We start from the raw sequence: 12429 nt of genomic DNA on the forward strand, positions 1-12429 counted from the left end.
ACAGCTCTAGGGAGCAAATGGTGTTCCTTGGTGCCCATCTCTGGAGCTCCTGTGAGCAAAAATCCTCCTGGGGTTTGCTCAGGGTGACAAGTAAAGCTTGCAGAGGGGTGCAGTGGATCCAGTCCCCACACTGTACAGCAAAGAAAAACCATTTCAGCTATCAAAAACAATGTTGTCCAGGCACTGCTGCTGCTTTAGCACTTACAGATGATTTAGGCTCTACAAAAATACAGGTTTTGAAGAGCAGCAGCTTATGGATGTAATTGCTATTTTTATTTCCATTATACAGGTGTTGGATGTAACAGAAGCGCAGAGTGCACCGGCAGTTAGAGATGCAGCCCCACATTCTATATTTATTCACACATTTCCCTCCTCTCACATTTGGAAAACCAAGCAGGTTACTTCATCTGTAATGCAAATTATACTCTGCTCCCTCCCAGTTCCTGATTATCTGCTGCTCAAGCTGCTTTTTCAGGATGTGATTGACCTGAATGTAGACTTGGGACAGTATCAGAGACTGAGTGAGGTTTAGATCCTTTCTGACTGTTTAGGAAGATGGCTGGAATGGGTAGACTTGGGAAGAATAATTTGGTTTAATTAGAAAAAAACCACACAAATATCCCCAAAAGAAACCTGCTTTCAGCACTGCCACACATTAGCCTAAAAGAACGGGAAGTATTAGAGAACAAAAAGCACCTTACCATAGGTAAAATAAGCAACTTCAGGGGGAAGGGTGACGTTGTTGAGGTCATCATCTTGAACGTACTGGTCAACGTACTGTTGTGCTTCAGAGGCTTTGAGGAAAGCCATGAACCTGGCAGTGAATGATGCTACAAAGATGGACAGCATCCCAAAGTCCAGCAGGTTCCAGAGATGCACCACATATTCCCGTGGCCCCTCTTCCCAGATCTCCTTGCACTCTGACCAGATCATACCTGTGGAGGGGACAGGAGGTGTTTAACAGAAGATGTGTGTATGTTCAGACACAGAAGGTGTGGTTGTGTTCAGACAGACCTCTTTCCTAGCCAGCAGTGGCTTCTAAAACTGAAGCAAATAACTCTTTAATTAAACTGAATTTCTTGACAATGGTTCATGCCACCTTTTCTTAAAAATTCTTTCAAAGTTTTAGCTCACGTGTCCTCTTGTGCTTATGAGGCAGAAATTTCAAAATATCACTATATAAGTCAATGGCAAAGATGATTTCTGGTGATGACAGAAAGCACAGTTCAGAAATTCTGATGACACTAGAAAATCCTGTTGCTGCTATATTTGGGGAAAATGTGGATTTCCTCTCTTGTCCCCAAAATCTTCTTGCCAAACGGTGCCACTGAAGATGGCACTGCTCACCCTGCTCCTGTTTTTCTCCTTCCCTGAAGTGGGTGGGTTCATTTTGAGAATGCAAACAGAGCTGTGCAAGAGAAAAGATCCAGGATTAAGTTCAGTGTGATTAAAGAAAGGGTAAGACAGAAGTTCTGCCCTTGCAATACTTTTCATAAAGCTTTTGGAATTAAATAATGATTTTCCATACATTAAGCTCTGATCTACCACTTTAAACACTGAGTTTAGCCCGAATTAAGGATTTCTGACAACAGACTTACAGATAAACCTGTAAATGCCAAATTCAGTGAGTTCAAATGTTTTGACATCTATCTCCTACTGGGAAGTGCTAGGGCAGACAGGTGAATTCAGTGGGCAAGAATTCAGGGCAGATTCACTAATTTACCCAACCTTCAATCACAGCAGGGCTCCAGGGTCAAACCCTGCTCCTGAATAGATAAAGTGCTGGAATATTTAACCCACTGATAAATATTTCCTGCACTCTCCCCAGCCCTGTTTCCATAGCAGCAGCAAAATTCTGGTTTAATCAAGAAGGAGCAGCGCCTGCCGATTTCCATGTGGCCTCCTGCAATCTTCTCCTTCTTGTGAACTCCTTTCATCCTCTCTACTGGAAGCTGTCGTGGTGTGGCACAGAAATACAATTGCTTGGCTACTTCTGAGACTCCTGGAAGCAGAGGGTGTCCCAGGAGGGGCACTGGAAAGCTGGGTTACAGGCAGGGAAACAGGTCAGTGGGAATCCAGCCGGAGGGTGGAGGAGTGAAGAGCTGCTGCTGTCAGTCCCTGTGTGCAGGGAAGGATTGAAAGAGAGAAAGGAAAGCCGAGCTTTCCACACCCCCATCAGCCAAGGCACAGCCAGCCTGTGACCTCCACAGCCCTGGAGTCTCCAGGTGGGTGCCTGGAGATGTACCCTGATACAGGTTATACCCTGTACAGATCTATCTTGGGAGAGAGCCTCAGAAACCAATTCTTCCACCCTCTTCCTTAGACTATTTATTATTAAACCTTATTCATGGTGAGTGGCAGTTTGAGATGAAGTTCCTGCTTTTACTCAGTCAAGCAGCAGCTGGGGACTTGAGGAGGGGAGCTGGGAGGCTCCTCTGCTGCCCTCCCTCTGCTCAGCACTCAGCACAGGGAAGGAGTTAAAGAGAGAAAGGAAAGCAAAGATTTCCACACCCCCATCAGCCAAGGCACAGCCAGCCTGTGACCTTCACAGCCCTGGAATGTCCCTGGAGATGTGTCCTGACATAGGTTATGCCCTGTATAGATCTTTCTTGGGAGAGATCTGAGTGCTGAGCAGAGGCAGGGCAGCAGAGGAACCTCTGCTGGTGCTTGGCTGAGTAAAAGCAGGAACTTCATCCCAAACTGTCACTCAGCACGAGCAAGGTTTAATAATAAACAGCCTCAGGGAGCAGGTGGAAGAATTGGTTTCTCAGGAATTTTCCTGGAGCGAGGATGAAATATTAAAGGAACATTTCCAGCTTTAAAATGCTTTTTAAATTCCCTGGGATGATGGATAGGAGCCATTAGCCCTGCGTGTGACGCGTGTGTGTCGTGTAAAGGTACTAAAGCTCTCCAGGAAAAACCACGTGGTAGCATTGCCCAAAAAAGCACTCCTCCTCTGATGACCAGAAATGACTTTTCTGGTTGAAATATTAAGTCTCCCATCCAAATTTATTTCTAATCTTGCTCACTTACTATACCTAAGTCACAGATTAATGGAGTAAGAAGTGTCTAAAACTGAGTGGACTGACTAAAATTAGAATCACTCAGTGAAAGTATCACACTATTGGCCTATAATCATTCCTTTTGCCAGCTGTGTGGCAATCATGTTTTAAAAATGTCTATTAAGGACAAGCAGAAAAGTTCCAGTAATTATTCAGTCAGTACTGCTGGATAATTGTATATACATGGGGAGAGAGTATTTCAAAGCTTCTCCTTAAGTAAAAGTACTGAGAAGAGAAAAAGCAGCTAAAATTCAGGAGATGGGACATAAGGTGGGATGCAAGAAATAAGGGAAGGCAAGTAGGTAAAGCAGCTCTGCCAGGATGTCTTTTAAATGTGGTGTTTCTGAGGCCCCCACAGGCTCTGCCAGAGGTCATTTCCCTGAGTTTGATGCACGGAGATGTGGGATATGAGCAGCTCCTGCTCTCCAGCTCCTGCATGTCTCTTATTCCCCCCACAGCAGGAATGATCAGAAATGTCACCTTGATGAGCAGGTCTGGTTTCAGCAGAGGAAGGAGAGTTAAGCTACAGGCACAGCCCATCTGGAAGAAAAATGGGAGTATGCAAGAAGTGCTGCTCACCACCTGTGCACAGAGGAGCAGTTTGTCAGATTTTATATCTGCTGGCCTGGGACATAAATCAGGAGCAGCTGATGCTGCAGAGATGCCTTTGAGCCTTCCTGCATCCACCAAAGGCTGTTGGATTAAGAGATTAATAGTGTTCAGACTGCATCTATCCAGAGTCCAACTGCTACCCTGGCTGCTTTTGCAGTGGGGATTTTGCCTCTTGCAATAAAACCTCCCTGCTTTCAGCACACACTTTGTCCATACCACTCACCAGGAAAATCCCAGCCTTCCTCATCTGAAGGCAAGGGAAGGGAAGACCTGGCCACAGGGGAGACACAGACAAGTCCCAGATACATGAGCCAGAATTGCTGTGCCCCATGTACAAAGGGGGAAGCTGGTCATGGTTAACATCACGAGATCCCCATGGGCCCACTTCTGGGGCTTGTCCAGGTCCCTCTGGATGGCATCCCATCCTTCAGGTGTGTCAGCCTCACCACTCAGCTTGGTGTCAGCTGCAGACTTGCTGAGGGTGCACTAGATCCCTTTGTCAATGAAGATATTAAATCCCACTGGTCCCAGTATGGGCCCCTGAGGGACACCACTGGTCCCTGATGTCCATCAGGACTCTGAGCCATTGATCAGCACCCTCTGGATGTGACTGTCCAACCACTTTCTAATCCACCTAATAGTCCACTCATCAAATGCATCTCTGTCCAATTTAGAGAGAAGGATGTTGTGGGGGGCAGTGCCAAAGGCTTTACAGAAATCCAGTTAAATGACATCTGCAGCCCTTCCCTCATCCCCTTACATGATCACTCCATCACAGAAGGCCACTAAGTCGATCTATGTCAGCCACTTTTATTTAATTATATTTCTACCTACCTATAAATATTTATAATACCTATAAGCTTTTAGCACCAAAAGCCTGGGCAGTCACCACCCTCAGTGCTTTCACAGTCCTTAAAGTTCAAGGTCACACGTGGGGCTCAACAAGTGCCCAAGTCCCTGTGCCAGCTTTGAGCCATCTGCACCAAACTTTCACCTCTAGGATGGCTGAACCATTGTTTGAAGTTTTCTGTAGGCAGGCAGGTAAAATGGCCAGAGCAGATTGTCAGAGCAGATGTAGGCAGTCATTAGAAAATCTCATTATACTCAGGAGTCTGGACAATGAATCACTTTTCTTCTCTCAGAAAAGTGAAAACCTTCGCTTCAAATGAAATGTTTTCTTCTTCATCTCTCAGGAACTCACCAAGCAGATGGATACCTACTGCCTATAAGGAAAGAATACCTAGTCTAAAATCTAATCATCTTGTCCAACTGCTTTAATATCATTTTAAAAATATGTCTTACAGGCTTACTCTATCCAGTCTGGCATCTATTCAGTATTTTCCAGCCTAATATCCTGCATGGGATTCTGATTATTGCAGGGACAGGGAACAAAGAAACAGTGGCCAGGAAGTCATCAGATAGAGCAGCCCTATCCTATTTTTCAGGGGATTTAATGCCATCAGTACTTATGGAACAGTGGAATTATTTGCTGCAAGAAAAGAATCCGAATCATGGTGGTGAGCAGAAATAGATATAAAAGAGGTGGAGAAAGATTCTGCACAGTTGATAAGCTCAATTTCCCAATAAATCCTCCTGAGCTTGTTTAGATTAGTGGTTCAAGCTGACTGATCTACCAGGAATAAATGAAGCCTGGAGGAAAAGTAATACATCTGGATCTGCCTAAAACTCCTTGGAAATTTAACCTGTGCCTGTGACATACTTTTTGCACTTGATGTGTTCACCCACACGAATCCTTACTTTATAATTGTTGAATAACTTAATTTCTTCTAAAAGATTTGAGCTCTGTGCTGTCCTCTCACCAGCAAGAATTTCTCACTGGGGATGTCATAAAATCCAACTCTTACTTGCCTGGCAGTTTTCATCACTAGATCTCAGAGTGCATTGCAAAAAAAAAGGCCAATAACATTATTTCCATTTTGCAGACAAAACAGCTGAGGTTCAGTGAATTGTAATAGGATCATAATAGGATCCCAGGGTAATAAATCAGGCAGGCTCCCCATGCTTTCTTCTGCTCACTTAAGATGGACCAACATCCTAGATTGAGGCTACAACTTTCTATTATAATATTACCTTCTTTAAAATGCAATGATTAAACCAACAGAGGCAAACAGGCAACATCTATAGCATTTACCATGGAAAATGGAAAATCAGGGAAGTGAGAATTTGCCAAGTGTCCTTCAATAATTTCAAAAGCAGGGACAAAAATTACAACTTTTATCCTCTTTTAATCAAAATTCTGCCATCAACCTCTAGGCTTATGGTGGTTTGTTTTCAGTTTTGGGGAGTTTTCTTGGTTTGGGGGTATTTTTTTTTTGTTTGTTTATTTAGTTTGGTTTTTTGGTCAGGTTTGCTTTTTTTTCCTCCTTTTCCTTTGTCATGTTATTCCTAAAGAGCTCAAATTTCCCCCGAGGGCTTGCAGACGTCTGGTTTGACTTACCCAGCACCCACTTCATGATGAGCAGTTCTGTCCAGGAGAATTGAGTTGTTTTGACTCTGAAGATCTGTTTGGGGTGATCCGTGATGGTCTCGTTGGGGAGATTTTTGACTCCCTCGAACCGATCCGAGGCGTTCACCACCAACAGCCCCAGGAAGATTGTGAAAGAAACTGCGTGGGCCACAAACTTCATGAAGGGACTTCTGAGGGTCCGTCCCAGCTGCAGTGGAACACAAAAAACACAGAAGATTTTAACTGGTTTTTTTGTTGTTTTTTTTTTTTAATTTATCCACCTCCTGGAAGTTTTTTTCCTGTAAAATTTGAATATTATTCTATTCATATATATATATATATGTGAACGTTTGAATTTTTTCCCATAAAAGTTTTTATGGTTTGCCCAAGGTGAAAAGGATTCAGAACTTAATTGTGGATCATTAAGTAAATAGGGTTTAGATTTGTTCCAGTTGTTGTTTGCTATTACTAGACATTATGGACTGGATAATTTTTTATCTTATATTGCTCCTTTAAACCCACATGTAACATCTAATTGTCCTGGCCATATGGAGGGTGGAAGATGAAGAGACAGGACATTTATATGAGAGACATGTTTGTTTGTATATGTGAGTATGAATGTCCTTATTTGTCATTATAAATCCTAGTGATGGACCCAATTCTCACCCTTAAATCACTGTTATATATCAGAATCTTTTATTAATAGTGAATTCTTACTTCATTATCAATGTGTTAGAAACAGCTTTCTGTTTAAATATTCTCTAGCAACGCTTTTAATATGCTTTGCTTTGATAATCTTCTCTCATAATTAGTACAAAATCTGGGGAATCACTCCCAGAACACAAGGATTTATTTCAGGACATTAAGCCAAGAACCAGAGCAGCAGGTCTCTTCTCTACAGATAATATTTGTTCCATTTTTCTTGAGAGGCTTTCTTTGTCAATGAATTTAAATACCACTCTTTTAATTTTACATTTTCTGTGAACTAAAAAAAAAAGCAGTACTCCCAAAAATGTCAGAGTGGAAGCATTTTTAGGAGCACTGGGACTGAAGCCTGTGGTGTTGGACACGACAGGGAGCAATGGAAGAGCTGTCCTGGATGGGCCCTTTGCAAACATCCCTCAAAGCAAATTCCCCTTGGTGGCAAGGTATCACCAAATTTTTCTTAATATCTACTGACTTAATCATAAAACTTCATAGGAAATGTGAAAAAAAAGACTGAAAAAGGAAATTCCTTGGGTTTTTATTTATCTCTAAGAGTAGATTAGTTCAAAGCAGCCCAGCTCTCTGGTCACTGAGGAACAGGAAATATTTTAAAAGTAGAGCCCTTGTCATTGTATTTTCAGGCAACAGACTGTACAATTTTTCTGTTGCAATCTTTTATCTCCTCTTTTGATCACCAATGAAAAAGGTTTCAGAGACTAACATTTCATTTCAAGAGTCATGGCCTAAAAGAGGTGGATGAGTCAACCTGGACATTTCAGGACAGGACAGGCTTAAACTTCATGGCTCTTGTCAACAGTTTGTGCACCCAGAGGTGAATGAATGACTGACACTAAAACTGGTTTTAAAGTAGACAGTTCTGTGCAACTGAATGCAAAAGAACACTTAAAGCTGAGTTGCAAACCCCAGTCAATACTGTTTATTTACCAAGTTTTTGAGGGGGTATTTGTTATGGTCCAGTCTAACCCCACAGAGCTTTATTAAAGAAAATTCTCTGCTAGGGAGGAAAGGTTTGAGAACAAGTTTCTTGCTAAGATACATGAGGGAAGGAATTATTTTGAGATATGAATTCCTCTATTATTCTATGTGGAACTGCAGAATTTGATCATCTTAAGAATGTGACACACAGAAGTATTGGCCAGGACAGCTCCCATAAGCAGTATTCCTCATCAGAGATTTCCCTCATTTTTCTCACTGCCTTAGTCCAGAAATTAATCCCTGACTCATTCCTGGGCATCAGTGTGTCTTTTGAAACAGGCCTGATTTAAGTCAAATATCTTAACTGATTGTTACTATGGAAAAATTGTTTCATTACCCAGCTGTGTATCACGATTGTTTGCATCAATTAAAACCAAGTAAAACGCTTGTAAAGTTGGCCAGGACAAAACTGGTCTGCTCAGAATCACAAATCCTCTGCATCACACACAAATCATCTCTAACACCCCCATCCTTTCAGTGGATCTGCTGCCTATGGGAAATTTTCTGCATTTACACCTTGAGAGGATCCAAAGCTCATGGATCAGCCCCCATGGAACTTAATAATGATGATTTAGGGAGAGGTACCAGTTCAGGAGGGAAAAATGCATTTGTTATTCAGTTATTTCTCTCACAATCAAAAAATCAAGATTCCATTGTTCTGATCAAGGCAAATCTATGCATTGAAAGACAGTCCCTGCCTGAAAGAAATATCAATTGGACTCTGTGCTAGAAAGTTACGTGTTGTTTTTCACAGTCTAAAGTGAGGTGAAAAGAAAGGAACACTGAAAAGTGAGAATGCATGAAAGGTTTGGTGTAATGAAATCAAGGCTGATGAGAAGTTAAATCCCCTCCCCTCCATTTTTAATTTCAACAAACCTACCTCAAGAAATTAAATACAAATAACTTTCTCAGGAATTTCTTTTTTTTCTGTTTGATAACCATTTTATTTTTAAATTTTTTAACCTCAGTTTATTTCTCCTTAGTTTTCATGCCTTTCATTTAAATTCTCCACTTATTTCTGGTCTAATTGTTCTTCCCACCTGTTGCTATATTCAAATGTGACCTCTGTAATTCTGAGAACGCACCACAAATGCTGCTGTTGGCTGGTTTGCCAACTCCCAGCACATTCAACAGAGGTGAAGGAAATTAAACAGCTTCCTAAATCCCTGCTAGATTCACTCTCTGCCATGAGTGAATCCACGTGGTAATTCCACACATTCATTCCCTTTACAACCCAGCCCAAACCACCCTTAGCACAGCCCAGCTTGCACACAAACATCTCTTTGTGCAACTCTGGGGTCCTGTCTGTGATTCATGAAAGATGAGGGGCTTTGTGCTGGTACAAACCTTGAGGAGATGAAGTTGCAGTGCCAATTGCTCTAAGAGAAAGTACTTTTCTTGGAGCTATTTTGGAGACCAAAAATTTTTATCATCTTGGACATCCTGAAAGACTGTTTTTCTGATTGTGTTAATATAAATCTTTTCAAATTATAGCCTTTCCTTAATACCTGGTCATGGATCTATAATTTTTTGGGCTGGATAAATTAAGAAAGGATTCCTCACTGGTTTTTTAGAGGAAAGATGAGAAAATATTTTCAAGACTGAATATATTATCAGTGCCAGGGTCACTTTGATCAAATTTAAATACCTGTGATAAGGCTCCTGCAGAAGATGTCTACCTTGTAATGGATGATATTACTGGTTATTGCTGAATGTGAAATGACCTTCTTTTTCTGTGGCAAGAGTAGTTTATTTATCACTCAGACATACACCTATTTATCTCCACTTGTTTGAGGAGACTCTTTCAGGATGGAAACCTCTACGAATTTCATTCCACACCACATAATCTTTATCTAAACTAAAGGTAGGTTCTGGTCCTTTGGCCTCTGGGTCTCAAAAACCCTTCTGCTCCATCTGATCTGTATTTAGGTACACTGCAGTATTTCAAGTTTCATCATCTTTTCTCTCAAAAGCATCAGGACTGTATGATTCAGTCTAATCTCTGCAACACTAAGAAGTTCCCCGGGGCTTGCCAGACTTTCAGGCCCCAGTGCCATAATAATGCTCCACTAACTAAAACCACAAGCTCAGAAAGGAGAAGGAAAGGGAAGAAAGGAGACCTGGAGAAGGGAGGAACCAGCAACAAAAAGTACCTAAAAGTAACAAGAGTTTAAATATCACTAAAAGAGCAACGAGGATCTTCTCCTTTAGTTATTTCAAATTTTGGTGGCTTTTATCCTTTCTTCACCCCACTCCTGTGTTGTTGCCTCCTATCCATTTCTTCCTGTTCTTTTCTTGTCACCCACTTTATTTCCCCACCATCCCACCTTTAAAAAGGATGAATCTCAAGCCATGCCTGTTAGTTCCAGGTGTCTTTGTCAAGCCACACCTCAGGCTCGCTCTCCCCTGGGCAACCCCAGAGGGTACCACGAATCACTTCCCAGCAACATGATGGAAAAAAAACGTGATTCATTCCACACCCTGGATGAAATAGCCCCCCCCTGCCCCTTACTGAGGCTGTACCTTGCTGCAGGGAGCGATCCAGTAGGCTATGGCAAGGAAGGGCAGGCCAATGGAGACTCCAAAGACAGCCAAGAACTTCACAGCTATGGATTGCTGCCGTAGGCCCGAGAGGTTCTCGTACCACATGGTGAGCAGCTGCTGCTGGCAGTTGGGGTGAGCCACAAACTGAGAGAGAAACAGAAACAAAGGGGTCAGTAGCATGGCCTGAGGAGGAAGAGATTTCAGGGAATACCCTGATGAACTTGCCCACAGGACAAGGCAGAGCATGTCTTTGTTGTCCAACACAGCTCAGGGTGTCACAAGCAGAGAGCTGCAAACCAGGCACCCAAAATCCCCAGGTACTGGCAGAACGTGTTCCACTTCTCCTCCTTGTCTTCTCTAGAGAAAAAGTATTTTTTTTCCTGATTAAAAAGTACAATGTCTGGGCTAAACCCCAAAATCTGTTGGTGGAGAGCACTGACAAATTGCCTCTGAGCAAGTTATTTCTTGGGGTAACACAGTCTACACTGAGATTCAGAAAAGAAACAGAGGAGCTTTGATTTCAAGTTGAAAAAAAAAACAACTGTGGTGACCTGCTAAAGGCTTAGACCATTGGCATAGTAGGTTTACACAGCACTAATATTATATTGTTGTATTCACTGCATGAAGACCAAAAGTGAACCATCCTGCAGGGTTCTCCTGTAAATTATGAGAGACCTGACCAGTATTTTAGTACTTTAAATGCTTCATCTCAGAGTACCTTTCAAAAAACGACAGCTCCTTCTTTGTTGATCAGACAAAAAGACAAATCTAACAGCAGGAGGGAAAAAACTGTGGTGCTCTGGTACAGAAAGTACATGTTTTGTATCCTGGAACTGAGACTGTTCCTCAGTTTATTGTTCAGAGGTAAAAGACAAGGCAGCAGCAGACAAGGGAAAAGGGCAATTTCTTAACAGCAAAATTACAGCAACACCAGATCCCACGTAAGAGTTTTATAATAAAAGATTAAACTATTTTATGTTATCCTTCAAGGTGATTGAATTTAGAATGTGACTATCCTTAATCACAAGGAAAGGTAATTAAAAGGCAAAACAACTGAAAGAAAAGATGAAAAATAAATATGTTGCTAATGCAGATAATTGCACTGGCAGAACCGAGGGTTTCATTTATTAGTTCAGTGGCTGAACAAATGTTCCTGGGAGGGAAATGTAAAATTTTCCACTGTTTCAAGGAGCAGAACTTTCTGGAGGTGAAGGGGAGGATGAAGGGGGTCAAGAGAGAAAGAGAGGAGGAAGGAAGGGGTTGCTGAGGGCTTGGTGACCAACCTTGCCCTGTGTCAGCCCTTTGAGCTTCACCCAGCTGGGAGATTTCAGCTGCCTCCTGTAGTTTTATTGTAACTGAAAAGCAGAGAAAATTCTAACTCTGCTTTCATCTTCACTATCTGTGAACTTAATGGACTCTTTTTGATGTGTTTGCATAAGAACAAAACTGTTAAATGCGAGTTTAAATGATCAGTTCCTCGCTGCAGAATGAAATACAGTTGCACAGTAATTAGGATTGCTGTGCAGTAGCACTTTTCCTTCATTAATAGCGCATTAGCAGCTATTTAAAATGTGCTTCTTCTGATGAATTGGGCTTTGGGGTCTACATTTCTCAAAAAGAGAAATAAAAAAAAGCCTATAAGACTTATTCAGTGGTAAAGTCAACCAGAACCAAGACATTTTGACCTCCTTTGTATTTGGATTTTTTTTCCCCCCATTTTAATGTGCTTTCTTTTAAGTTGCTTTCAAAAATAAGAAAACTGTCAAAAAAAGGTAATTATAAATAATGAGTTGTAGTCCTTCTGAGCATTTAAAGTTTCCCGTGGAGGTGATGACAGCAGTACCACAAGGAGGCATTTCCTAATGTCCAGTGTTTGTGCTAAGGCTGCTTGGGCTCTTTATCTTCCTGGGTAATGGACAGAAGGACGAAGTGGAAGAAAATTCAACAGGGAATTTATCCTTTCCGTAGATTTTATTTTCAGATGTGATGAATTCAACAACAATTGTAGCAACTCATGGAAAGGAGAATTACACCAGTAATTGT

The 12429-nt window shown here is 41.8% G+C and overlaps 1 protein-coding gene across 3 annotated transcripts in view; it reads right to left on the minus strand.

Annotated features, from left to right (window-relative positions):
• TRPC7 (transient receptor potential cation channel subfamily C member 7) overlaps positions 1 to 12429 on the minus strand; it is a 60991-nt gene that overhangs the window by 18734 nt on the left and 29828 nt on the right. For all 3 annotated transcript variants that reach the window (XM_029962968.1, XM_029962967.1, XM_029962966.1), the window contains exons 3-5: positions 10366 to 10530; positions 6133 to 6349; positions 702 to 935 (exon numbers count right to left, since the gene is read on the minus strand). In XM_029962968.1, the coding sequence (XP_029818828.1) occupies positions 702 to 935; positions 6133 to 6349; positions 10366 to 10530 (616 nt within the window). The remainder of the gene's footprint in view (positions 1 to 701; positions 936 to 6132; positions 6350 to 10365; positions 10531 to 12429) is intronic.

The sequence above is a fragment of the Manacus vitellinus genome, unplaced genomic scaffold (genome assembly GCF_001715985.3).
Source record: "Manacus vitellinus isolate BGI_N305 unplaced genomic scaffold, ASM171598v3 scaffold_51_pilon, whole genome shotgun sequence".
Taxonomy (NCBI): domain Eukaryota; kingdom Metazoa; phylum Chordata; class Aves; order Passeriformes; family Pipridae; genus Manacus; species Manacus vitellinus.